At 60.1% G+C, this 27,105-nt stretch overlaps 3 protein-coding genes across 3 annotated transcripts; 2 read left to right on the top strand and 1 right to left on the bottom strand.

Annotated features, from left to right (window-relative positions):
* Nucleotides 1–122: 122 nt before the first annotated feature.
* Nucleotides 123–8,811, top strand: BESB_048900 (uncharacterized protein; the record flags this gene model as incomplete). The annotated part of the gene is made up of 6 exons (XM_029363341.1): nucleotides 123–1,636; nucleotides 2,224–2,670; nucleotides 3,152–4,344; nucleotides 4,746–7,048; nucleotides 7,436–7,855; nucleotides 8,608–8,811. The coding sequence occupies 6 exons, from the start codon at nucleotides 123–125 to the stop codon at nucleotides 8,809–8,811; spliced, it is 6,081 nt and encodes a 2,026-aa protein (XP_029220707.1).
* Nucleotides 8,812–11,495: 2,684 nt separating this feature from the next.
* Nucleotides 11,496–17,249, top strand: BESB_048890 (uncharacterized protein; the record flags this gene model as incomplete). Its single annotated transcript, XM_029363340.1, has 6 exons — nucleotides 11,496–11,933; nucleotides 12,393–12,602; nucleotides 12,858–12,977; nucleotides 13,170–15,879; nucleotides 16,366–16,552; nucleotides 16,841–17,249. 6 exons carry the CDS (start codon nucleotides 11,496–11,498, stop codon nucleotides 17,247–17,249), a joined length of 4,074 nt encoding a protein of 1,357 aa, XP_029220706.1.
* A 5,629-nt stretch (nucleotides 17,250–22,878) lies between these two features.
* Nucleotides 22,879–24,378, bottom strand: BESB_048880 (rhoptry kinase family protein ROP32; the record flags this gene model as incomplete). Its single annotated transcript, XM_029363339.1, has 1 exon — nucleotides 22,879–24,378. The coding sequence occupies one exon, from the start codon at nucleotides 24,376–24,378 to the stop codon at nucleotides 22,879–22,881; it is 1,500 nt and encodes a 499-aa protein (XP_029220705.1).
* Between the last annotated feature and the right edge of the window lie 2,727 nt (nucleotides 24,379–27,105).

Genomic DNA, 27,105 nt, shown 5'->3' with positions numbered 1-27,105 from the left:
CGCACAGACGCGTTGTTTGGATCGTCTGAATCGTGGCGCGCGCCTACCGCCGCAGATGTGCGCAGAGAGCGCCGGCTTGGCCTCCAGACCCTAGTCTCGCGTGCCTGCGCCGCCGCGGCGCCATGGAGGCCGATGTGAACTCCCGCGAACGCCCGGGGGCGTCTGCGTCTTCCTCTTCTGCGGGCTCTCCTGCGCCTCGCCGGCAGCCACTTCCGCTGTTCATTCCGCGAGGTCGTCGCTCCGCAGGGTTGGGGGACGCCGCCGAGGACGAGGAGAGCGCGGTGCGGCATGTCGAGGAGCCTCTCGAGTTCCTTCAGCGTGAGCACGCGCGCCGGCGCCGCGACCCGCTCAGGAGCGACGCCAGGCGCGACCAGCTGCGAAGCGGCCGAGGGAGTCTGATGTACGCCGATCGCCTGGAGGAGGAAGAGGAGAGCGAGGCGTTGAGGCAGCGCGCGTGGGAAGCGGAGGTCTCGCGACGGCTGCAGGGCAGAGCGAACGTCGTCCTCCCGGACTCGCAGTACCCTTCCATGGTCCGCCTCGAGCAGGCTCAGCGGCTCTACAGTCTCTTCTCCGCAAGCGCACCGCGACACAGCGGCCGCACAGCCGCCAGCGCAGACGACGAGGGCGGGTCAGGGGACGGCACAGACTCTGCAGAGCCCAGCGCGGAGGAGGAAAGGCAGGCCGGAGGCGGCAGCGAGAGCGACGCGCCCTCGTCTCCGGCCTCGCTGCGAGGAGCCGCGCCCGCGGTCCGAAGGGACAGCGCGCTGGCGAAGCCTCGCGGCGCGCCTGCTCAGCGACATGCGCGGTGCGAGGGTGGCGACGAGGGCGAGGGCGAGGGAAGGCTGAACGGGGGGCGACGCAAGGACGAGGCGGAGGAATGCAAGTCAGGGAGCGGGTCGGGTCGTGCGGGCTTAGTGAAGGCGCAGAGAAAGGGGAATAGGGATCGGCGTGGACGCACAACTCAGGTGGAGGGCGCGGCGGAGGAGGCGCCCGCGGCGGCACAGGACTTTGTCCTCACAGCTTCGCGGCGAATCTCGTATGGCGCAGGGACTGTCGCCGCGCGAGCGACGTTGAATCGACTGTGGCAGGCGCATCACCAGAAGAGCATAAAACAGCATCAGCTTCTCCTCGCTGAGCAGCAGAAGAACGTGAAAAAAGCGGAGGAGAGGAAGGCCGCGCTTCTCTTGGCGCTGCCCTCGATCCCGCCGGCCAGCTACGCCCACCTCCTCGGCGCCGTCGAGCACAGCCTCGAAGAGGAGAAACTGATTCAGGTGGAATTGGAAACCGAGCTGCTGCAGGCCATCGACGAGGCGACAGGCGTGTACCGACAGCTGCGCAAAAACGTGCTCAAACTCGTGAGCAGTGCGGAGGACAAAGAGAGAGACGAAGACGCCGCGGCGAGCCAAGAGAAGCGAGCCACGCCGGGCACCGCAGAAGGCTTTCCTGACGCAGATAAAGACGGCGTACCAGAAGGGGGCGAGACATGTGGAGGCGAAGGCGCGGCTGAGACGTCTGACAGGGCGGAGTCCCAAAGAGAAAGGTGGAGGAAACGAGAGGCAGGCCGACAGAGGAAACGGTGTGCGCAGCACGTCCTCGCCCTGCTCTCGAGCATCCTGGGAGACCTGCAGAGATACAGGTAACCGAAAAGCGACCTTCTTCTCACATCAACTGCGAAAGTAAACAGAGAAGAAGAAAGTCAAAATGAGGGTGAGGCAAGACTTGCCCTTGAGGCCGTGAAAACTCTTTCTCAGCCTCGCGCAGCGCCTCTTGCCTTCATCCCTCTAGTTTCGCTCTCGGTTGTAGCTTTGCTGTGTCGTGTCTGTGCCTCGTCTTGGCTCGCAGTTGTCCGCGACGCCTCTGACTTCCTGCAGTGTGACTTTTCTCTCTCGTTCTCTCGGTGCGGCCCGCGGCTGCCGCTGGGTGTTTTCAGTTTGGTAGCGGTCTGAGTTGATTGATGTTTCCTCCACTCAGCGCTAGCTTGCTGCGGTGAATCCAGAAGCACCTGATTGGATTGTCGGAGGTCTTCCCGCACTACGACTTGTTCGTGTTTTAGAAAGGCATGTATACCATTTTAAGTCCACCCCTGTGTGTGTTTCCTGGCTTTTGCTCACTTTTCTATCGAACGCCTCCTCGCTGACCAGCCTCAACTCTTTCGCCTCGCTGCTTCGCCCGCAGTCTCTCTCTTTACGCCTTGATTTTGTGACCCTATGTGGCATCGTGCAGGGAGCAGCTCGACCCTCCGGTTTGCTTGCCTTCTTCGCCCGCGGGTGCAACGGCCGGCCAGCTCTCGGCGTCGCTGACGCAGGTGCGCCTGGCAAGCGCGCGGGACGCGCCGGCGGAGGGCAGTGGGTACGCGGCCTCGGTCGCGGAGCTGCTTCTGGGCGACTGTCTCTCTCCGTCGCTGCGGCAGGCCTTTTTCTGCTACCTCGAGGGCCTTGCGCACTTCCCCCACGACGGGCTCGTCTTCAATCAAATGGCGATGCTCTGTACAAAACTGCAGCAAGCTGAACAACGCCGGCGGGAGCAGCGCTCTGCCCTCGTCGGCGCCGACCGCGGGCGCCCCGCCGCCGCGACCGAAGAGACACGCCTCCAAGACGCCATGGAGGGCAGCTGCGTCGTCGCGGTGCAGGCTCTCGCCGCGGTGTACTGGTGCCTGCGGGCGCTTCTATGGTAAGCGAGAGGCACTGGAGCGTAGGCGAGAGAAACCGAAACCCCAGAGAGAAGTAGCGAGCACTCTGAGGCCTCAGAGAGGAAGGTGGTCAGCCAGCGAGCGGCACACACGCTCGCGCGGCGAGACGGCTGAAGAGAAAGGGCGAAGAGGACAAACACGCCGAGGCCGGATCGCTTGAGATGCAGGGCGAAACAAAGAAGAGAATCTCCGGTCTACGGTTCGAGGACAGAGGATAGAGGCGTCTGTTGCTATACCCGCAGCCCTGTCTGACTCACGGCGTCGCCCTCGCGCGCGAGTGTCTCGAGGCGCTGCGTAGTCTGCGACAGCCGCGACCTGCGTAATCCGCGTCACGCCAAAACGCGGCCCTTGATCTGCAGTGACCGGCAGCGGCGCCGTGGGGAGACGCGCGTAAGAGGTGGATGCATCGACCAGCGCACGTGGCGATGCGCCAGTCTTTTTGTGTGTGCGTTCTCCCCTCAGCGCCTTTCCGCTCCGCATGGGCGACGGGCTCAGCGTCCTCCTCCAGCGGCTCGCAACGCAGGACGAGGAGCACGTCAAGAAGCTCGCGCCTGCGGCCGGTGCCTGCACGGCTGGCGTTTCTGCGGGCGTCGCGTCTGCGTCTTTGGGCTCCGCCGCCCCTGCGTCCGCCGCCTCCGCGGAGGCCGTCGGCCGCCGCGGCGTCTGGGGAGCGAAGGCGCAAGTGCGCGAGCATCGACAGGCGGCGATCGCCGTCACGCGCAACCCGCTGGCGGTCTTTGTGTCTCTGTATTTTCGCGTACTGCATCTGCTGCACTGTCGCGGCGACTTTGCGCACTTCCACCTGCACGCGAGCGAGTGCCTCGCCGCGCTGAGTCATCTCCACGGCGTGTGGACGCCGCACACGGCGCAGCACGAGGCCTTCTTCCTCTTCGTCGTCCTCTCCCCGCTCATCTGCGCTCTTGACGCGGCGCGCGGCTGCAAGCGGATTCAGGCCCTTGTCGCTCACGCGCTGGCGACGACTCGCAGCGGCCGGCAGGAGCGCGGAGACGAGGGTGGGCGAGTCGTCGCCGAGCAGGACGTTCCCGAGAGTGGCGCGTGCGAGTCGAGGGGCGAAGGGAAGGAGCGCCGCGAGGGTGCGGAGGACGCGGCAAACGCGTCGGTCACGATCCGCCTGTACGGAGAAGTCCCGTCCTCGCTGCGGCACGTCGACAGACTCGAAGCAGTCGTCGCTGCCGTGGTGGCGAAGCAGACACAGAGCTCGCGCGAGGCGCAAGAGATCGCGGCGGAGGCGGCGTCGCCTCGAGCCGAAGGCGGCGAGACGAGAGATGCGACAGCCGCGCCCTTGAGAGACTGCGAGGCCGCAGCGGGCGCAGGCCCTGCGGACGCGGAGACAGAGAGGGACGACGCAGACAGCGCCTGCGTGCTGCTCGCTCTGCAGTTCGGGTGCGAGCTCGCGACGGCGCTCGCCACGCAGGCCATCGAGTTGATTCGCCAGTTGAAGGCGACGAAGCGCTCGGAAGAAAACTGGCAGCAGCATGCGGGCGCGACCCCGCCCACGTGTGCGCAAGGAGCTCCGCCGCGGCCGCGCGCTCCGCTGCCAACCCGGCAGGCGTCGCCCGACGGCCTCGCGGCGCAGCTCTCGGCGGTCCTTGCCCCCATTTGTGTCTTTGTTGTCTTCCTTCGCTCTCATTCTGGTAGGGAGCTTTCTCGCTTGATCTATGCATATGCATATGCATATGCATACATATATATATATATATATATATATGAGTGTACGTAGTTTTGTGTCGCAGCGTGGGTGTGTTGACGACACTCTGGAGACACGTGCGCTGTGGCGTGTGTCTGCACGTGGCCGTTAAGCTCTGAGTTGCCGATCGCATGTTGCATCTGTCTGCGGCGGAAGCTTTCATTTTTTTAGGCGCGAGTGCCAGCGAGTCAGCTGTCTCTGTCACCTTGCTGGTTCGTTTCTCTCTTCTCTGTCGGCTGTTTTGTCAAGTTTTGACGTGGACATTGCCACCCTGTGCAATGCAGTGATCCTCGTCGGTGTTTTAGTGAACTCGGGAGTTCTTGCGGGCAATCTTTGATTGTTTTTCAGAAATATTTTTCTCCGAGTCGTTCGCCGCGGTTGGCGCGTTGCGCCGGCAAGTTGCGACGGCGGCTGTGTTGCTGTTTCCGCCGCTTCTGGAGAAGGAGAAGGCTGAGCAGAGAGACCGATCGATTCTGGAGCTTGTGCAGCAGAAGCTCCCCGAGGATTTTCTTCTTCTCGGACTGCTGGACGCCCCACTGACGCTTCCTCCGGAGGCGCCGTATGACACCCGCGCGACTTCGCAGTCTCCGCGGGCACGCGGCGAGCAGAGCGCGAGCGCCGAGGACACGGCAGCCGCGCGACGCGACGCCGAGCGAAAGAACGGAGAGGAAGAAAGGGCGGAAGCAGAAGTCGCCGCCGGGGACTCGCCAGAGACAGAAAAATCTGGCGACGAGGACGAGGGAAGCAGCGAGGAAGTTCTGCTGCTGAACAAACCAATTCTGCTGCTGTCAAGTCCGGCGCGCCGTCGCGAGCGAGGGTCGCTTCGCAGGCCCTCGCAAGCCGCTTCGTCTGCGGAATCGTCTTCTGATTTCGATGCCGGCAACGCGAGGCCGAGCCGCGAGCAGGCGCGCGCCGCTGGAGAGAGCGACGGGGCCGCGCAGCAGGTCGGCGCGGTGGAAGGAAGTGCGCGCGGGGATGCAGAGACAGCAGGCCGCACGGAGCCAGACCGAGACGCACGCGACGCATCGCGCGCAGCGTCTCCCCAGTCTCCGCTGCGTCTGCCGCGTCGTCGGCGCTTTCCATCGCCGCCTGTGTTGTGCTCAGTCGACGCCGAGGAGCGTGCCACCTCCTCTTTCCAGGCCCGCTGCGCGCGGCTCTGGTCGCTCTGCGTCGACACGCCCGAATTCCAGGATATGTTCCGCTTCGCCCTCCAGGTCGCCCTGCACAACCGCGAGAAGCTCTTCCTGCTTCAGCTGCAAAAGGAGCGGGAGCGGCAGCTGCGTGCGCGCCTCAACGGCCGGACTCCGGTTGCCGCTGACCTGGCCCGCGCCAAAGACGAAGAGCCAAGGCCTCAAGAGACCTCCCCCAGGGAGAAGGCGAGAGGGGTGGGGGAGCAGGACGCCAACGAGGGCGGTGCTTCGCGCGCGGCCGCGGCGCGCATCACGACTGCAGATCTGCTGGCGCAGGTCAATCGCGCGTGGATTCAGAAGACCGGGCGGGCTGCCGCGGCGAGGAGGTTGGAAGATGCGCAGCCTGGTAGCGAAGACCGACAAAGGCGCGCCAGTGTGGGCCGCGACACCCGCAGCGACGGAGGCGAGAGAGGCGAGGCAGAGGAGGCGGAGGAGCCGCGCGAGGGCGGCGACGCCGTGGCCGCGACGGATGCTATTTATTATGGCTTTGATCCGCGGGACTTTGTCGAGGACTCCGCCGACGAGAAAGAAGAAGAGGAGGCCTTCGTGCCGTCCTACCTCGCGTCGCGCCGCCACCGGCGGAGGCGCCCCCAGCTGCGGCGGAGGGACGCGGCGGAGGCCTCCGAAGAGGCCTCAGGCTTGGAGGCGCAGAAGTCCGCGTCGTCATCGCCTGCGCCCGCGTCCCCGAGCGCGGCGTCGCCTCCGCGTGCCGCGCCCGAAAAGGCGCAGGTTTCCAGCCCGCCGCCGCGGACTGCGTTTTCGGCAGCGCGGGCTGTCATCTACGAGGAGATGAAGCGGCAGTTCGAAGAGTGCGCGTACGCGCGAGGTCTGCTGACCACACGCGCGTCTCCTCTCTCCAGCCACGCGCACGCGCGCAACGCCGAAGACGACGTACTCAGCCGCGCCACGCCGACCTGCACCACGCCGTCCTGTGAAAACGCCGCTGAGGAGGCCTCTACCTCGCCCTGTCCGGCCGTCGCCTCGCTGTTTCCGCCGCTCGCCGGTGTGCTGCCGCTCGCGTCGCTGCCAGCCCCGGCGCGCGGCGACGCGAAGCCCGCACGACCGCGAGGCGAAGGGCGCGAGCGCCGCGACGTCGGCGGCTCGAGAAAGGCCTTCGTCGGTTCACATGCGGCGCCTTCCGCGGCGTTCAACTGCCATCTGGGCGCACTGGACGCTGCACGAGGCGCGCGGAGACCGCGACGCAGAGCTGGCAGCGGCGCGGAGGCAGCCTTCACGTCGCGCGCCCCGCACGGACTCGCGGCCTCGCCGTCGGAGCGCGAGAGCGAGGGGGAAGGGACTGCGAGTGAGGACGCTGGAGTTGGCTTGCGAGATGCTGGACACGAGGGCGACGAGGCGCGCGCTGCGGGCGGGCTTCGGGAGCCGGAGAAGCGCGGGACACTTCGAGGTAGCGACCTGCGGCCGCAGGACGGCTCTGCAGGCCTATCCGCCATGCGCCGAAGCGTAAGCAGAGCCGCAGAAGGCAGCGAAAACACATGGCGGGTCGGGGATGTATGGTCCCTGATTCGTGCCTGCTCCGCCGCGACGAGCGGGAAGGCGTGTCTCTATGTGGCTCGTGCTCGCGACGTTTTGCGGCTGAGGGAAGTCTGCTTCTTTTGTCGGGGTGTGTTTTCACGCGGGAGCCGGTCGCGTGACGCGCGCCTCCCGTGTCTCGCCCGCGTCCCACTATTCTGCAGCTCTCCCATGCAAGCTGAGCGCCCTCGTCGACCTCGTCCCTCTGCAGGCAGTGCATGTGCGTGTAGATGCAGCGACGTGAGTGTGTGGGGGTTTCTGGTGTGTGTGGCGAGGCGCTGAAGACCTGAGGCCGCAGCCGGCTGCGTGTGCCTTCAGGAGCGCGCACGCGAAGGGCCTTCGCAGGGCGCGTCACTGGCGTTTGCGTCGCCGCTCGCGCCGCCGTCGCCGAGCGAGGGAGTGGGGAAGTTGATTGTTGTGGACGGCAGCAACGTGGCGATGCGACACGGCGGCGGGCGCACGGGAGGCTTGACTAAGGCCTTCTCGACTAAGGGCATTCAGCAGGCAGTCGACTACTACAAGCGCCGGGGGTACACGGTCCGCGTCTTTCTCCCCGACTACGTGCTCAGCTACGGGGCAGTCGGCGAGGCGAAACGCATGCAGAAGATGACCTTCCCTGTCAAGGAGCAACTCACGACGCGTATTCCAGACTCTCTCGACGCCTTGCACCAGCTGATGCGCGCAGGCCTCGTCGTGAACACGCCCTCGCAGGACTACGACGATTCCTACGCGATCATGGTACGCTGCGCAAACACGACAACGCGGAAGCTTCTTCAGAAGGCGGGAGGAAGTCGAAAAAAGAAGAGGTGATTTCTTGTAGAATCGCCCGCAGTCGAGAGGCGGCCACTTCGCCTGCAGGTCCGGCAGGCGCACGCGGAGGAGGACAGCCAGCGAATCTTGTGTTACTTGTCTCTAGGGTTTAGGTGTGAACCGATGGCGCCGTACAGCTGCCTATTTCAGGCGTCGCAGCACGGAGGGCAGACGGCGCTGAGGGCGAAGCGAGAAATGGGGGGCGTGCAGGACTGGGCTGGAGGCTCGATAAGCCGCAGAGAGCTCTACGCTGGGCGAGAAGATGCGCAAGGACCTGGGGCTGCGGCGGAGAGACAGAGAGTTGGGGGAGGACTGCCGCGAGACACGCATGCAGTGGCTGGACAGACGCGAGCCCTGAATCGACACAGAGGGAGGAAGCCAGCAGAGAGCGCGAGGCGCACATCAGAGATGCAGGAAGGGAGAGAGAGACTCAGAGGAAACGTGCATGCGTAGATTCCGTCCACGGGGCGAGCGACACATCGAAAAGAGTAGACAGTGGGGCCACACGAGGACTCGAGGCGAAAGCGTAGACATCCGCCAGAGAGGAAGTCTCGTCACCGAAACGACGAGGATGGATGGCCCACACGCAGGCAGAGTCCTTGCTTGGACTTGCGTCTTCAGGTCGTCACGCGCGCCGAGAATCTATTCGTGCTGTGGCGCTGTTTTGTTTTTCTTTTCAGTACGCGATGAAGCACGACGGGTGTATCGTCACGAATGACCTCTACCGCGATTTCATCACCAAGAGTGAGGCTCCGCATTCGATTCGGAGGTGGATGAGGTTGCACCTGATTTCGTTCGTGTTCATCGAAGACGAATTCATCCCGAACCCCGACTTCCGCTGGCCGCCGCCGCCTTCGCCCTCTTCGCGGCCGCAGCCCGCGTAGAGGCAGACACTGTCGTCTCTCCTCCTTTCTCCTGAAGTCATCCTCTTGCTTCCGCTTGCTCGCTGCTGTCGCGCGCCTCGGCCGTGCCTCCTTCTGCGTTGTCGTCGCAGCGTCTCCGTTTCGTTTCTTCCTTCCCTCCTGTGCTCTTCGAGCTCTCTGCACTGCTAGGACTCCGGAGAGCGGCCTCCACCGGGGCGCGGCACACTCGCCCCTCGTGTGTTTTGTCCGGTGGGAGCCAAAGCGAAACCCCGACGCCCCTTACACGATCCGTGTTTATGCGCAGCGAACCTGTCGCATCCGCTAGAGGTCTCCTCCTGCAGACTGCGCGGGAGTGCGACAGGCCGGCTGCGTCTGCGCCGACGCCGAAGCGGCTCTCTTGGCCCGCGCGCTGGTCTTTCTGCCGCCCAAGCTCTCTGGAACGTGGGGGCGCACATTCGTTTCGCGCGACCGCCGACACGCTCTGTAGCTTCTTCTCACGCGTTTCTGGGATTCGGGAGACACACTGACCACGAACCTCGCGTAGGCAGTGCCGAAGCAGACTCTGCCGGCGTGCGGTGGAATGGGTTGCGGCGACACCAGCGGACTATCCAGTATAAGTAGTCATGGGAGAAGCCAGGCGCTCTTCTGTTGTCCGGAGGGACGCACACAAAGAGCTTGAAGTGGCGTGTTCGCTGCCGCGCGCCTCCGGCAGAAACGCAACACCTCGCTCACGCGCTGCCCTAGTTCACACGCTGCATGCACAAGGGCCGCTACCTGCAAGGCCTGTGCACGCAGTGTGGCTGTCTCTGAGTAGTAGAAACGCGTTGTCAGTCCGTTTTTTCCCCCAGAGATCGCGGTGGGAAGAGAAGAGAAACAGCACGACGCAGTGGTCGCCGCTGTGAAGCACCCTGGCTCAGCGCCAGTCTTCCTCCCTTGTCCTCGAAACCTCAGCGATCTGTGTGGTGCCTGCGTGTGTCTGGTTCATGCTGCGCCCGCCGTCGTCATGCAAAGCCCATCCTGCAAGGGAAAGAGCTGCGAGACAGTCCGCTGCGGCGTCTCTTCTCGAGCGGAAGACGTGTGCGGAGGAGTGTAGACTCTCAGCGTGCCCGTTTCTATCGCTCTCCCTGCCGAAGAGAAGTCTCTGCGAACACGACCAGGCGACCGAGGCCTCCGCATTTCAACGCTCATATACACGGCACAACTATATATATTTATATATATATATATATACATACATTTCAGGCATGCATACAGATTGCTCCGGAGGCTGCGCGTCGGCCCATGTTAGCCGAGGAGTTGCTCAGCGACCGGTATCTTTCGCTGCTGCGCGTCTCCGCACGCATCAGGCTCTTCTCCCTGTTGCCTGCAGGTGTGTTTGCCATGTTCTACAAGAAGGCGGGGCTGCTTCGCTCGATACGTAGTCATCTACACGCTCTCCGTGACGCCATGTTCTCAGATGTTCGCAGGCGTCCCAGGACTTGCCCTTTTCTGAGACGCATGAGACTGCGAGTCATCACACGAGAATCCGCCATGATTCCTCCGTGTATCCATCTCATGTGTTGCCTGCAAGTTCTTCGCTAACCGAAAGCGCGCGGAGTGGAATTTCAGAGACGGGTCTCGTTGGCGGGCCTGGCGCCAGCGATATCTCTGCGGTCTGCTCCTCTGTATCCGGGATCCTTTCGATACACTAGCTGCACGCTTCGCTGCCTCTGTGTTTTACGGATTCGAGGTCCCACATGGACTTGCCTCCACGTGTAGGGGTTCCCCAGGCTTGCAACGGTGTGTCTCGCGCCCGGCTGTCTTTCGCGGGAATCGATTCTACACAGGTTGCAGCCGCATGTGCTTTCTGTGTGTTAGAAGACGCGCGCATGCGCGAGGCTCTCTCTTCGTATTCCGGGGACGCGACCGGTGTGGCGTTCTGCTCCGTCTCCGTCCCGTTATCAGCTCCTTTCTTTGTTGCCGCTGCGGAGAGGCCCTCTATTTACCCTGCGATTCGAGGACTTTCCTCTCTTCTTCCGCAGTGCCGACTTTGCGCGTGTGTTGTCGCTCCCCCGCCACTTCCGCTCGCGCAAACACGTGCTGCTGATCCGCGCCATCGCCGTTTTCCCACTGTTGATTGTCTTGCGGGATTGCCTCGAAGTTGCCCACATCTCTTTTTTTTGAATCAGAGAGAAGCGCCCCTCTGCTGCTACGCAACCAACTTTCCACGTCGACTCCAGCGGAGTGGAGGCCTCTCACACACGCCAGAGTAGATGCACTCACCGGCGTATCGACTAGTCAACAGCGACTGAGGCGTTTTCCTGTGGCGGCAAAGGCGGTGGATGTCTTTTCAGACCGCGTCGGCCTTGGGAGACTTGCCTTCTGCGCTATCTCAAAGCAGAAGGACACCGATTTCCACTCCGGAAACGCCAGGGGGCATGCGCTCTCGCCGCTCGGACCGGTCTTCTGTCGTTTTCATTCGTCGTCCGCGCAACCTTCTGCCGCACAGTCGAAAGGCCTTCGCCTTGTCTAGGACCTCGTGTCCGCTTCTCCGTGCCCCTCGGCTTTGGCGCCCCTTTTTTTCTGAAAGTTCATTCCACCTCTCGTCTCGCGCTGCTGTGTCGCTGCGCTTCATCCGGTGCGACCCGAGCCGGCGCCACCTTCTGTCCGATCCCAGATAGATAAGCCTGAGGCTGAGGCTTGTTTTCTTTTGCCTTCTTGACACCATGCCCCAGCCGGCTCCACTCTCTTCGTCGGGCCTGCGCAGCTCCAACTGGAGTTCGTCGGCACCGTCTGTTTCCCACATTCGGCGAGGCGCCGTGATGTATCCCCCCGCCTCGCCTCTGCCTCTTCCTCTCCCTTTCTCCTCGCCGCTCGGCGTGACCTCCGCCGAACCCGGCCTTCATAACTCTTCAGTCTCAGCCTGCGCTTCTTCCTCGTATCCCTCGCCGGGGTTCGCGCCCAACGGGCTCGTCCCGACGCAGGCGTCTCCGTCGCGCGCCGCCCAGGGGACAGCCCGGGAGCGGCCGCTGGGCGCGAGCTGCCTCACAAGCGGCGCAGACGCGAGCAGAACTGTCGCAGCTGCCGGCGCTATGCTGCAGTACGCCGCGGCGCAGTGGGAGCTGCGCGCCTCGCAGGGCGAGGTGCTTGTCGCTGCGCTCCAGGTGAGGAAACCGATTCGATATTTTTGGAATTTGTGGCTATGCGGAGACCCGCCAAATTAGACTAGCAAAGGAGCCGCAGCGTTACTCATTCGCTGTCAATTAACGACGCTAACCGAAGTAGATGCTCAGCACCCTTTAATTCAGAGGAAAATACAGTAAAATTCAAACACCCCAAAAACACGTGTTTGTGTCCGCATAAAACGCAGAGGGCCTACTCCAAGGAGAATAGTGGAGTGTTCCTTCTTCGACGGCCTTTCCTCACTCCCTTCGTGTTTAGCCGCTGAGTCTTCTGTTGTCTCGTCGCCCAACATCTCCCCCTACAGCACGCCAACCTCACTTCGCACCTGTGTAGCGCACGAGCTGCACTCTTCCCTTCTCGGTGTGTGTTAAGAGTGAAAAACTCTTTGCGCGCGGCAGTTGCATGGCATGCGCGTCCTCTTTCTTACGCTGCGGCTGCAGAGTGCGCTGGAGAAGGAAGCAACGACGCGCGCGCGCGTGGAGGAGCTCGAGGCGGAGCTCGCTGCGCAGGAGCGGCGGACGCAGGTGGAGGAACACCGGAGAGAAGAAGAGAAAGAGGCGCAGCGAGAGAAGGACGCACTCGCGGCGCAAGTCGCAGACCTCAAGGAGAAGCTCCGCGCCGCCTCACAGGACGCTAAAGACCGGCAGATGGTGAGCGAGAAAAAAAAACACCGCAGGGCCTTCTAAGGCTCGTCCACGCCCCTCACTCGCAAACCAAGGATGTATTTCTGTGCATGAGGATAGAAGGGAGGTGAGTCTGCGCACGCAGGAGTGCGTCTTGTTTCTCTGCCGGCGCCTCCGCGGGCGAGTAGGAGTTTCGCGCTGGTAGCTGGTTTCCTCTTTTCGTTTCACTTCGCCGTCTAAAGGAAAGATCGGTTGGCTTTGTTGGCTGTTTTCCCCGCGCAGAAGGTCGAGGAGGAGCTCGCAGTCCTGCGCGGCGAACTGCGGCGCAGAGAAGAAGAACTCTCTGAACAGATGCTGCAGCTCGAAAAAATCCACCTGACAAATCAGGGACTCGAGCAGCAAGTAAGGCGCGTTGCGAGTAGGTTTCGCGTGCATGTCTCAGTTTTCACAGAAATTCACACCGATGCGTCTTGCGCACGAGTCTGGCAGTGTCTGGACAGCGGGGCGGGGGGGGGCGGGGGGTTGGAAAGGGGGGTTGTGGGAGTGCGGCTACGGAGAGGCATTTTTGTGAGCGTGAGGCTTTTTCTTTTTCAGGTCAGCGAGCTGCTTTCATATCTCGAAGACGCGTCCTCGTCTCAGGAGGCGGAGGCGAGCGAGTCGCGGGCGCCGACAGGCGCTTCTGAAGGCGCGAAGGAGCCGGGCGGAGACTTTGTCGCCTCGGCCTCTGTTGAAGCGAAGGTGGCGACGCAGCTCGCCAGGATGCGGTCGCTGCTCGAGGAGACAGAGCGAAGGGAGAAGGCGATGCGCGAGGAGAAGCAGGCACTCGAACGCGCGCTGGAGGAAGAGCGGCAGCAGAAGAACGCACTGGAAGACGCGCAAGAGGCGCAGACTCAGGTCCAGGAGACGGAGCGAGCCTCGCGCGAAGCGGTGGAGGCGGAGCTCAGCGAGGCCAAGCGACGTTTGGATGCTGCCGAGAAGAAGCTTGAGGAAGCGAAAACGCATGCGCTGCACAGCGAGGAAGAGGCCCGCGCCCACCGCGAAACCGCAGACAAGCAGCTGGTTGCGGCGGAGGAAAAGATAAAGTCGCTAGAAGCCGAGGTGGCGCAGAATGCGAAAGCGATGCAGGAGACTGCGCGCGAACGGAGCGGCGTGGAGGAGGAAAGGGAGAAGGAACGGCGAGAGAAGGAAGATATCATCGCCGCCCTACAGGCGCAGCTGCGCGACGAGAAGCGTGCGCGAGAGAGGGAGACGCAGCGCCACGAAGACGCCGAGAGAGAAGAGCGCACGAAGCTCGAGACGCTAATCGCCGATCTGGCGGCTGCCAAGGCAGCGCTGCAAGGCGCGAACGACGCACTGCAGAAGAAGCAGCTCGAGATAGAAGCGGCGGCACATGAGGCGCAAGCCAGTCGAGACCGCTTGAGGCGCGAGCTCGCGGAGGCTCGCCAGGCGCGTGAGGAGGCCCTCGAAGCGAGTGCGAAGGCACTCAGCGAGCGCGAAGAGGCGTGGCGGAAAGAGGCTCAAGACGAGAAGGAGCGGATGGAGCGCGCCTTTAAGGAAGGCCTCGACGAGAAGGAGGCGACTCAGGCGGCGGCGTGCGCGGCGCTGCGCAGCGAGATCGAGGCTATGAAGGAGTCGCACGCGACGGAGACGCAGAAACTCAAACTCGACTTGCAGCAGACCGTGGAGGCGCACAATGGCGAGAAGCTGCAGCTGCAAGAGGGCCTCGCGGAGGCGAACGCCCGCCTCAGCGAGCGCGCCGAGGAACTCTGCGCGCTCCAGGGCACGCTGGAAGAGGCTCGCGCGCAGCTCTCTGCGGCTCAGAAGGACCTGGAGGCTGAGCGAGGAGACAGTGAGAGCGACCAGCGCGCGATGGCGGAAAGCAGCCGCGAGCCTGCCGCCGCGCGGCTCGAGGCGGAGTTGCAGCAGAGGGCGAAGGAGCTGGAGGAGAGCGCGCAGAGGCGAGAGAGAGAAGCGAAGGAGAGAGATGACGAACGGCAAGCGTCCCTGCAGACTCTGGCGCAGCTAAAACAGGAGCATGCTGAGGAGCTGCTAAGGAGCAGAGCAGACCGCGCGCGAGCCATGGAGGCCGCGCAAAAGGCTTTTCGGCAAGTAGAGGCCGATCTCAGGGTCCGACTAAGTGCGGCGGAAAGCGAGCTGGTTGACGTCAAGCAGAGACACAAGGAGCTGCAGACGCGCTTCGCGGGGGAGCAGCCTGTGCTGTTGGACTTACAGCTGAAGGTCAATGTGCAGCGCGAGGAGCTGGCGAAGCTTTCGCGCGAGGCCGCGGAAGCTGAGAAGCAGAGCAAGGCACGCGAAGAAGCCCTGCGGCTCACCCTCGAAGACCTGCGTGCGCGGTACGAGCAGCTGGAGCGCAGCGTGGAGGCGCTGCAACAAGAGAACGCGAAGGAGGGCGTGGTGTGCAGGGCCGCGCAGCTGCGAGTCAACATGCTGCACAGCCAGCTCCTGCAGCTGGAGCGCGTGAAGCGCGAGCTCGAGCGGCTGGTCGCCTCTGAAGCCGCGAGAGGCGAGGGCGAGGAGGAAGACATAGATCTCGAGTTCGCAGACGCGCACGAAGAACTCGACGCCGAGCTCCGCGACGCATCGGCGCAGGACGTGGAGGAGACTGCGACCGCGCGCGGCGAGGCAGACGACGGGGCGGCCTTTCCGGCCGCCCCGTCGTCTGCCTCGCCTCGAAAAGAAGAGGAGGGCCTGCAAGCCGTCGGCGCGCGCCGGCGTGCAGTCGGTAGGGGGCGACGGAGGAAAACGGTGAGTGCAAGCGACCACGAAGACCTCGCGGAGAGGAGCGACGAGCGACGGCACGAGCCGCAGGCAGACGAGACGAGGCCTGAGGACGCGGCGGCGGCGCCTGCGTCAGACACAGAGGATCGCGCGCCTCATGACGGCGAGCAGCAGGAGCCGCAACTGCATGCGCGTGCCTCCGACGACGGGGAGAGCCAGCAGGGAGAGCCCCTCGGTGCAGCATCGACCACCGGACTGGGCAACCGGCGCTCGCGCTCCTCCTCGCCTCTTCGAAACGCGCGTCCAGTCAAGCGACAGAAAGCGGCAGTGAGCAGCGAAGCAGATGGCGCTGCGAGCCCGGTTCTGGCGTCGAAGGGCGTTCCGCCTTCGCTGCTCCAGGAAGCCGAGGCTGGCGCGCGGGCTGAGACTGCAGACGCCCCGAGTGACGCAGCCGACGAGGCGGAGCCGCTGCGACGGGGCAGGCGCGCGGCGAGGCGAGAGCGAAGCAAAGGCGCCAGAGAAGCCGAGCCGCATGCCCCCGGTGAAGCTCAGGACTCTCACGGAGGTACGCGTGTGCCAGACAGTATCGAGTGCAGGCGCTAGACGTTTCGCGACCTCCCGACGAGCACACGCAACTCCGAGCGGCGACGTATTCGCAGAAACTGAGATGCACGTGGGCGGGGGGCGGCCGCAGCGGGCGCTGGGACGATGCGCTCGTCGCGACGCCTGCGCGTTAGGGACGGCCTCTGCTACTGAGCCGAACTCGCAAATGCGTCTCTGCCGTCTTGCTCGCGTTTGTGCGTCTTTTTCGCATTCGCGTGTCTTTTGTGCATCGCCGAGCTGCCTATCCGTTGCCAAGCAGGTGTCTGGATCCCTGGCAGTTTACACATTTTCTTTGCTCCGCAGTGTGGCGGTCTTCTTCTGCATGCATAGTGCCCATATATATATATATATATATATATATATGCAAGCACTCATACATATATATATATATATACATTCGTGAGGTCAGTTTGGTTCCTTGTTGCGTTGTATGGTTTCGGTTGTGCAGAGTCAGGCGCCCAGTCTGCGGCGTCGGAGGGCGAGGGGGGAGACTCTGCAAGTCACGCGCCTTCGCCTCGGGAGCGGCTCACCCTGCGGCCGTCGCAAAGCGCTTCACCGGCGTCGGCGTCTGCGGGCGCTTCGGCGGCGGAAGGCTCGGGGGTAGCGCGAAGCGCGCGACGCCGTCATGCAGCACGGTAAGGCAAGCGATCGGCGTCGCTGACGCCTTTCTCCCTCAGAAAGGTAGTCACAGTGCTGCTAGGGCCCCGGGAACAGCTGCTATGACCCTGAGTGAGGGGGCGAATCCGAGGGCCCGGACATGTCCGGGTGGCTTCGAGGCTACAGCAGATCTGTGGAGTCGTGTGACACATGCGAACGACAAGTTTATGTGTTGCGCTTGCTTCCTTTCGAGCTCTGCTTCTGCTTACCTGTGCTCCGGTATGGCAAGACGCCCTCCCTCTCTCCGCTTCGTCGTCTGTCCACAGCGGCTCGCAGGATATGCCTGCGTCTTCTCCGTCGCCGTTGGCGTCGGGCGCGAGTTCGCCGCCTCTGGCGCTGTATCTGACTCTGGCGGATGACGTCCCCTCTTCGGCGCAGGCGCCCTCGCAGCGCGTCTCCGCTGCTCATGGCGGAGACGAGGCCGCAGAAGGCGAGAAGGCGGCCGAGGAGCTTCATGCTGCCGGCGCGAGCCGCGAGATGAGCAGCGGAGGCGAAGGAGAGCCCCAAGCGAGAGCGAGCGAGTCGCGGGGAAGAGGAAGAAGAAGGAGGGTGGCGCCAGAGCACAAAGAAGAAGGCAAACGCGAAAAAGACGTGACTCCGCGGGAGGCAAAGCGAGGCAGCCGCAGCGGCCGAGGCAGGAGACAAGCCGTCGCTGTGTCGGATGACGGCGAGTAGAGAGAGACACAGGAAGAGGCCAGTGCTGGTTGAGCGCGGAAAAGAAAGAAGACAAGCGGGAAGAGGAGGCAGCAAATCCGTTGACCACATCCGGCAGCGGACGGCGGCACTGTGCGTATCCTAGTCTGCTCGCAGGCGTCCAGGCGGGCCCGCTGGTTCCGATGTATATGCAGTCATGCATATACATCGGTGGGGCATTCAGGGCTTTGCTGCCCCGTGCATAATCGGTGGCCCTTTTTTTGCCTTGTGCACGCCTTTAAAGGCCACGTCTTTTCGTTTTCCCCTTCTCTCCGGTGTGCCCCTGTTCTTCCACATCTTCTCTTCTGGCGGTGGTGTCCTCCTTCCAATCTCTGTTCCTTCGCCGCGTCGAGCTCGCGAAGCGTCATCTTGTCTGAGTTGCGGAGGCGCGTCTTCCACGAATCGGCACGTGGCCAGCGGGAGATATCGTGGCTTCGTTGCTGTGCACGATCACCTGCCGCCTTCAAATCTTCTTCTTAGCGCTGCCTCGTGAGCATTTGGCGACCCCTCGTGGTCTGCTTGTAGGCGGCGACGCGTGCGCGGTGCCGTCGCTGGCGAGTCTCATTTTTAGCTCTTTCTGAGGTGGATTCCTTGTTTGCTTCCACGTAGATCTGTCTCGTCGCTCCTGCCACGCCGGGGTTGCGTTGCAGAGTCATTTGGCTCTTGTCAGTCCTGGCGGGCGTATTGTCTTCTGCTCGATTCCTGCATCGAACTTGCTTTCTGTTGCTCGCATTCGTTCACTCGTGTCTGGTGTGGTCTGCTTCCTTCCCCGGTGACTCTTCTCTCGCACTTTGAGGCAGAAGCCAGACCCGACTCCACCCACGAGCTCGACGCGAGCTGCGCACATCACTGCACATCACTGCTTCTAGGCTTTCTGTACTCCTCTGTGGCACATCCTAACAGCTATTCCGTCTCCAACGAATACTCTTTGGACTGAGGAATGGAGGGCAGCGAACCAGTCCGGCCTGCGGCGCATGAGGGGGCCCAGTCCCTCTTAACGGTTATGCAGGCTTTTCGCCTGTGCCGTCCCGTACAGCGAGTGGGACACGCTTATCTCGCGAGCGCCCCTCGTCTTCACGCTCGAACGTGTGAGGTGCATGAACTCGCAGACGGGAAGACGCCTTGTGTTTCCCCGTCGAGGCATGCACACTCGTGCAAAGCTTTGTGCGTAGCGCACTCGGTTCTACGTGGCCACGGCTGTGGAGGGACGCAGGAAAAACGGGAGTTTCTTCGAAACGACGCGAAAACAAGAGGGATGCACGTGATATCTCACCGCGCACTAGACCGGAGATTTCGTCAGTTTGTCACACTCGAGCAATGCAGACACGTAGCCGCTTGCGAGTGCGTCGCCCTACCCCCGCCTGGAGTAGTCAGTCGGCTTTAGCCCTCTTTCGCGAAAGGACATGCCGGCGCTGTTTTCGAAGCACCCAAGGCAGCGGCCGAGGTTTACCGGGCTAACTTGCGATAGCGGGAACTAGCCTGGCAGCCGTAGCCAAGGGCAGACGTGCCGCGGCCGCCGCCGAACCCTGACTTATCCTAGCTAAGGGACCCTTCGAACTTCAGGCGACAATTCGACCCCAGACAGGAGGCCAGCAAAGGGCAGATAACTCGTAGGAGGGCAACTGTATTCGAGTTATCACGCCCCACGTCGAGGCCACACAGGTCAAAGCGCAGCATCAAACGCCTCTGCACTGGAATTTGGTCATAGGCGTTCTAGGACTCGCCGTAGCAACCAGCAAACACCTTGTCACCACCCGCACATCGTCTCCGATGAGGTTTCAGAGAGAACGATCGTGCTGAAGGCGAAGACTGCATCGATGCACTGCACGCCACAGAACGCGCGGAGACGCCAAGAATGCTGACAAAGGGGTGCATAAACAGGATGTTTGGGGATGCCTCTGAATGTTCTAGAGACGGGTACTGTTCAGTCACGACGCAGTAGGGGTCAGGTTGAGGACCTCAAGCGTTTTGGTCTTCAGACCCATGATCACCTTCGTCGATTGACGGGAACCAGCTGTCAGCCACCTCAGGTAGCAGTCGTGCAGCGTGCTCGAAACGTAGAAAGCCAGATATCAAGTCTTTCACCTTTTGTGGCATCACGAGTCGTCCGTTGCATTTGTTGAACTTAAGAGTCTTTCGGTTTCGTATCGCTTCAGCGATGCGGCGGATCGTTTTGGCTGTTGTAGCACTACCAGAGGACTCCAGTCCCCATCGTAGCCTGTTATACCACATTTCGAACAATACCGTGCCTAGGGCCCAGGCGTCCGGTGACTGGGAGGCGAAAATCGGGGGAGGTTCTTGTGTTGAGGCTTGCAGCCGCGAGCGGGAGACATCCTGTCTTCTGTTCCGGTCCGCCTCACACAGGGCTGTTGCTGCGTCGGGGTCCGTACAGACTGACGGGCCAGCGCGTCTGCCTGGTTCTCGGACTTTCAAGGCTGTATCAAAGTCGGAGAGGGAAACGACCCCGTCCGAACCCACAAGAAAGATATCCGGTCTAATGTCGCGGTGGACAAGACCATACTTGTGCACGCCGGCTACAGCCTGCCCTGTCGCGTGAGTGATGTAAAACAGGGCATGAAAAGAGAGGTGACCCATTTGACAGAGGTGAACAATGTGCAGAAAATCGCAAGATAGCAGGGGATCGAAGGTGGCCAAATTTGAGGCATGCTTCGTTACACGCACGGGGAATGTCTCGGGCAAATCTAGTAATCTGCGGCCGAGTAACGGGGTAGCCAATCTGTTCTCCTGGAGCTGGCCGTCGGAGGCTCTGCGAAAGAACTGCTCTATTTCCATGCCTTTTTGGAAGGCTTTCTTCCGTCGATTCTTCATATGAGCATCGGGTGCACCCGCTGGACTGGAGGTCATCAACAGCTTCGTGGCTTATGGCCTCCCAATATGCAGGGGGGAACACTGCGAATACAGCCCCGAAGCTGCCTGAACCGAGGTTGTACCCCCTCCGCAGTTCGAGTAGACGCGCATCAGTTCCGCATAAGATGCTGTCACGTGGAAGTAGCTTGACGTGAAGGAGACGCTCCCGTTCTAACTGATTTTCTATTTTCTCCGCAACGTCGTCATTGGTGTAGAGATATCGTTGTCGCTGGTCCGACCATGCTGTCGCAGCTGCAGCAACTTCACGGCGGCCAGGCTAGATATCTAGAGACCCGCCATGGTGGGCCGCGGCACGGAATGTCCTCAAACGCTTTAGCAGGAACGATAATTCCACAATATACTGGTGCATCGGGATATCTTGTCCCCGCCTTGTTGTGCTCCAGTGGCTTCCGCGAAAACCCTGTGACAGTCAACGATGACCGCTATCTGCAGCGAAGGAGCTCCGGGAAGAGCCGGTGCGATTCAGGCGCGCCCGGGCGTCTCCTCGAGGAGCAAAACACTTTGTCAGTTCCACCGTTTTTGACAGTAGGCAAAGGAGGTCATTAAAAAACGGAAAATAGAGCAAGCCATGACAACATGATCGCATATCAGGTCCGGTTTTACTTCGGTCCGCCCGCCCGAGTCGCTGTAGTTGAACGTCTACGTGTATAACTATAGAAGAGAACTTGCTCATCGTGGAATTTGCATAATGGTCAGCCGGGCGACGGCCGCAGAGTGTTTGACAAGGCAGGCAGCGGATGACGCGCTTGAATGAGAGAAAGCGCATTGTAGGACCCCCGTGAGTTCCGCAAGTCCCCCGTGACAACCGCTAGCGCCGCGTACGACTCACGAAAAACGTTGATTTCAGCCTACGGAGCAGGTCGCGAGCCCGCGCTCTCATGCACACCACCCAAAACTGGAAAGGGAAGGATGACTCACATTTGAAGGCTGCAGATTCCACAGCACAGGTAATGCCGTTTATCTGAAGCCGTTCCTGCTTGGCTCGTGGGTTCTCGGGGTTTGCGACGTAGATGCTACAGCATTGTCATCTGTATGTAAGGCACCCCAGTTAGCTACCACACAAGATTGAAATCCCCGTTAGAGATCACACGGGCGACACCCATGCGCCGGGTGGAAACTGCGCATTCTTGAGCCGCGCGTAAGCAGGCTCTGACTTCACCTGTTTACATGAAGTCTCCGACGGCCAGACAGGAAATACCATTAAAACCTAAGCCCAGGCAAACCAAGTTGCTGAGACTGAGCGGATGGCAGAGCACGGAAGATGAGGTATCCGCAGAGTAGCGACGCCAGATACACAGCAGACACTGTGTCCATCCAGCTTTGCCAGCCATCTCTTGATGGCTGTCAATCCTAGTATCCTGCGAATAGCATGTGAACACGCGAGTGCAGCTTTTGTGCATTCCGAGAATGTGCCGTTATTTTCGCCATGCTTGTACTGCCCTGCTCACGTGCTCGTTTCCGTCGTCATTCCACTACACGCAGCCCTGATAGTAACAGGCAAGGTGCAGATTGTTTGGTGGCTTGAAGAGGTGTGACAGCTAGCTGTGGATAAATTGCACTACGCTCTTCCTGCGCATGATGGCTACAACGGTTTCAGACACCGCGAGAAGAATACCATCGTTGCATATACACGTGTACCGCGTAACAACCTCAGCAATAGACAACTGTGATCTGGTTGTTTGGGGAAAACCTCCCAACCTAATGAATTGATATGTGCTAAAAACACAGTCAGGACGAAATCGAAACAGGGTAGTTGATGGTGGTCGAAGAAGTGACTTGCAGCGTCGATGGTTGCCCGTTCCGGGACTGTTCAAGTTGAATTGTCGAGCTATGTCCGCCTCATGGCATCTACTTAGAGACACGCACCGGCTGGAATGCGTCATTCCAGTTTCCCCCGTACACTGCGACGTCTGTGGGTGGCACTTGCTGTGCATCCCATTATCATGGTGTGTCGCATGAGAATCAAGTGTTTGACGCCTCTTCGTTCACTCCCGCGATTCGTTTGAGCCATCTCAAATCTGCTAATTCCCCAGCGTTCCGCACAGACGGCTTCATAATCCAAGAAGCGCGCGTCCAAAACCTCTGCGGCCCCAGAGAGTTGGCGATGTCAAAACGTATCACTCGGAGGGACGCTAAATGAAAGTCACAACGATAATGAAGTAGAGAAGATGCGCTGTGTCAAAAAACGAACGGTGAGGAGATGGAAGAGGAGTAGAAGGTAACGAAGGCAATGGGAGGGAAGCCATGCTCCAGCATTACCCGACGAACTGAGCAGGGAAGGGCGATCAGAGACAGAGACATGGAGTGAACTGTCAGCCACACTGTGCATTGCAGAGGCAACGGTGACAAGCTACAACATACAGTCAGTTCACACAGGTCAGTTTTATGTGATCATGTGGTAAGAGCCGTGTATACCGACTTCCCGCTGAGCAACCTACTACCGGTCATCATTCCCCAAGCAACGTCTGCGGCGTAGCTGACTGCCCGACAACGTTTATGACTGTGCCATGTACACGACACAGGTCGTGTCGATGCCAACTAAGCGTGGAAAAGGAGAATGAAAGACGATGTAAACCGCGGGGCACAAGGAGGCGTATTAGCTGCCACTGGACACGCTCATGGCTTGCAACCAGATGAGCGGAAACGCAGTCTGGTGTCCAATATTATACTGCAGATCTTCCAGGAGAAAAAAGGCTTTGCGATGCGCTGTACCGTTTTGAGTTCAAATGCGTTGACTTGTAGCACAGTGACTCTCGCCCTGTGTCAAACGGAAACAGTGTTCACTTTCTGGCAGTAAACGGAATATTTGCTCGAATCGCAAAAACTGACGGATCAGGTCCTTGACACTCCGAGGCATGTCTTCTCGCGAGCTACACTTGTTAAACTTGAGCGGTTCTTGTTGGCGTTTAGCAGTGGCGATTCTCTGTAGTTTTTCTGACGTTGTAGCATTCTTCAACAAGCCCAGATCCCATGGAAGGTCATTGCACCAGAAGCGAAATATTGTGAGACCGAGCGCCCAAGCGTCCATAGTCTTTGTCGCGACGAGAGGTGGTTTTTCTCTCGTACCATTGTCGTCCGGAAGTTCATCGGGATTCTCATTTTTACGCTCCACCTCCCAAAGGGTAGCAGCTGAGTCCGGATCTGTATAAAGTGCGGGCCCTGCAGGCCGCACTGCTTCCCCGACTTCTGTGATGAAGTCGAGGTCAGAGAGGAATACATCTCCATAGCGGTCAACGAGGAAATTGTTAAGCTTAATATCACGATGAACAAATCCGTATTTGTGGAGACTCGCAACCGCATTCACCATCGACTGGGTGATATGAACTCTAGCTTGAACAGATAGGGAGCCGGTGCGACTATGATCGATGAGTTGCGAGATGTCGCAGGCCATCAAGGGTGAAAATATCACTAGATTCGAGACGTACTTTTGCTTATTAACGGCGGACAACGGTAAGAAGTCTAGAATTTCTCCCCCGAATAGCGGGGCGGCTAACTTTTCGTGCCGGAGAAGTGATTCAGACTTGCCTTGGAAAACCTTGAAAACCTCCAAATTCTTCCTCAGCAATGATGCCAGATGGGCATGTATGTATGCTTCGGAGCCACCTTCCCTGATGGACGCTAAAAATACCTTCATGGCGTATGGTGTAGCTTGATCAACGGGGTAGACGGCAAATACCGCTCCGGAAGCGCCGCACCCAAGGAAAGGCCCCCTTCTAACTATCAGAGGCTCTGGTGGCATCTCCGCTTGGTTGCCCTGCTGGGGCAGCAATCGAATGCGTAGAAGCTGACCCAACTTCATCAATTCGCCAATTCTGCTTGCGATGTGGCTTGGGTGGAACGTGGACCTGCGCCTCTGCTCAAAGCAAGCGGAAGCTGCCCTTGCAGCTTCCGCGCGACCAGCACTGACGTCTATGAGTCCCTCCTCGTGTGACCGAGCAGTGAATCTCCTCACAATTCTAGAGATGAACGACGGCGCCGCCGTATCAGCAGCTGCTGGCGAATTCTGTGCTGATCCCTCCCTACGCCTCCGCGTTCGATGTGCTGCAGGAGATTTCTGTGCCTTCGTCTGATGGTAGTCTTCCGGCAGCGAGGGCGGTGGAATAACGAAGCTGTTAGCACGAACGCGTAGGATTGCCGTCGAGGAAAGAGGACTTTCGCTCATGGGCAAGCACAGCAGACACACGATGAGCGAGAAAAAAGAGCAAGAGGTCCAGCGTGCCATTATGTCATCGGGAGCAACACCGTGAAGGTAGACTGAAGATTACGCGTGAAATCGCAAGTGAATGAATTAGTTAGAGCCGGGACACCATGGTTGATGAACGGCAATATATGTCTTGTTGTGCTCTCCTTCGACGCTAGTTAGAGAATAAAAAGAACGCCACGAAGAGGTTGTCATGTCTCGTGTCTTCCTCGTGGCTATTCATAGCTAGTTGGTGAGGATCGCAATGCGTGGAGGTATTATGTTTGTACGCCTTGTCCAACCGTCGTTCTTTAGGAGGGACTGGCACAAGCCATTCGAGTCACCTTGATATTTCAACTGCCGTGACCGCTGCTGAAAGCGATTCTCAGCGAGGTTGATTGTGATGCCGTGGGGTGCTTGCCGTCGGCTCTCACTCCAGATCGGGACCGTTTTGAGACACCGTCGGGAGTCGGTACGTGGTCCTGGCTGGCGGTAGAGGTGGTCGTGAGCGCGCCGTGCGCTTGCTGCGCCGTATGATAAACCGGAGTTGAATGCCCCTCGGTTTTCTCCCATGTGATTGGTATTCAAGACGTCTAGGACACCCTTCCGCGCGAGCGGTGGTTATATCATACACACCGGTGTTTCCGGCGTTCCGAGCAAATATGTTTGCGCAAATGCGATAAGCCAATATGCTGCAACACAGTGCATAGAGCCGGTACTCTACCGCAGGCGTGTCGCCATGGTTCGCAGTGTCTACGATGGTCTCTTACGAACGTGAGTTTTCTTTTTACTGCTTTCGTGTCATACCACATGCTCATATTTGCGCGCCGCCATCGCGCAGATCGCGGATCGCCTCGTTGCACATGGAACACTACTTGGCTTCTTCGTCTCCCTCAATCCCTCGAAATCTCTGCGTTTTACGCTAGAGCCTCGGTCGATGCTAGAGCCTCGGTCGATGCTAAGGATACTGGTGGGCTCAAGCCAGCTATATACAAAGTTCGTTTGCCTAAATGTTCGGTGACGTAAAAAAGCTTGCAAAGACCTGAGGCTTTCCAGTGCCGCCTCAGCTTGTCTGCCTCTAGAGGGCACTGCAGATTAAGTGGACTCGAAACGCTGTGCGGAAACGACAACGAATTCCGCAGGCGGTGATACACGCAGCCGAAGAGTTTTTGAGATCCACATAGATATCGGGGGTGAAGAGGCGAAGGAACACGACCCCAGAAGTAAAACAGACCCTAGATGAGATGAAGGTTACAGCAGAGGCTTCATTAGGACACGCAGCAAGGCCGGGTACGCCAGACGCTACCAGTGCTTCTAGAACCAACATCACTTCGTAATTTGTCCCTGGGCTGATAACGATGTGTCAGATTCACGGGCATACTGAACACCAATACACGGAGGCGCCCGGGACAGGCATCAAAAGACGGATGAAAAATACTGCAGACGCAGGCAGAGGCATATGTGGTTCGAGAGAAACCGCGAGGGCCTTACGATTTTCTGCTTCCTTTATACAGGAACACACCGCCCGGAAGACCGCCCCGCACAGTGGTATAACCGCGGGAAAGCAGGGCAGCTGGGGCCGCTTCCGGCGTCATCTACTTCTGCGCACGCGAATGATTTATGAAGGCGCGCAAACGGCTCATATTTTATGGCACGCACGAGATGGCATCGTTGGCTCACACAAATTATGAGGTGGGAAGGCGCATACGGAAGCCGGCTGTGCAGATGCTCTGGGGAGCAATTAGAAGAGGCAAACGCGAGCGAGTCTCCCTCCTTTCTTCTTCGCTTGAAGCAGTAGTAGTCAAATTGACATCGTACCAGAACCAGAGACTACTATTAAGATAGTCCGCACGTCTTGATTGATTACACCACGTATACTCCACCCAAGAGGGTTTTTCGCCTGCTTGGGTTACCTGCTTCAGCTTCTCCGGTCATTCCACTGGATGTGGTCTCCATTCGTGCGTGCTTGTTAGAAAGTGGTAGCAGCACTACCCACAGGCCTCCGCTGTCGAGCTCCCTCTTCCCATTTTATACTGGACATTCATCAGCTTCTGTCCCATAATATGGTGCATCTTCCCCGCTCTCTCCACCACCTTCAACACATCCGCAGGCTGAGACTCCGTCTTCTAGACAGAGCGACAGGGTCAGCTGCCTCGCGAAAAGACACTCTTTCCCTCCAGTATCCTTCTTCACGTCTTCTGCTTCCAGTTCAGTGTTCGTGAATCCATGGTCTTCCATCTCCGCCAGCACATAATACCACTCCTGACTCCATGCTTCCGCCTCCCATCCACGTCCCACCGCTGCCTACGCCAACCTCCCCTTCCTGGGCCTCCATCGCACACCACTCCGTATGTGGTGATGTCGGACAAAATATTGGCCTAACGCATCCCCCGCGTCTCTCATCGCCGACACATCTCGAGCCGATCTAGCCGCAATAATGGACACAGGCCGCACAAACTGAGTGGTGGAGCCCACACAGCGAACACGGTTCACCCGTCTCAACGAATGGCAGAACAGAAGTCACCGTGATCCAAGGAAGAGCAACCACCCCCACACGCGCAGGACGACGCGTGCCCATTCAGGACTTCATCCGTCTTGTCGCGGAGCAGGCAGGCGAACCATAGGACGGGGCATCGCGGTCCCATGATTCGCTCAAGGCAGCGTGCCCCACCGAGGCGCATCTGTCAACAAGAAATACATATAATGCCACATGCAGCGGTGGGCAGAATGCCGAGTATGACAGCTAAAACCGTCACACAACGGGGCGTC

Source organism: Besnoitia besnoiti, chromosome III, assembly GCF_002563875.1.
Source record: "Besnoitia besnoiti strain Bb-Ger1 chromosome III, whole genome shotgun sequence".
Classification (NCBI taxonomy): domain Eukaryota; phylum Apicomplexa; class Conoidasida; order Eucoccidiorida; family Sarcocystidae; genus Besnoitia; species Besnoitia besnoiti.
The sequence above is the reverse complement of the archived record's forward strand: the minus strand, read 5'-3'. Positions and strand labels throughout refer to the sequence as shown.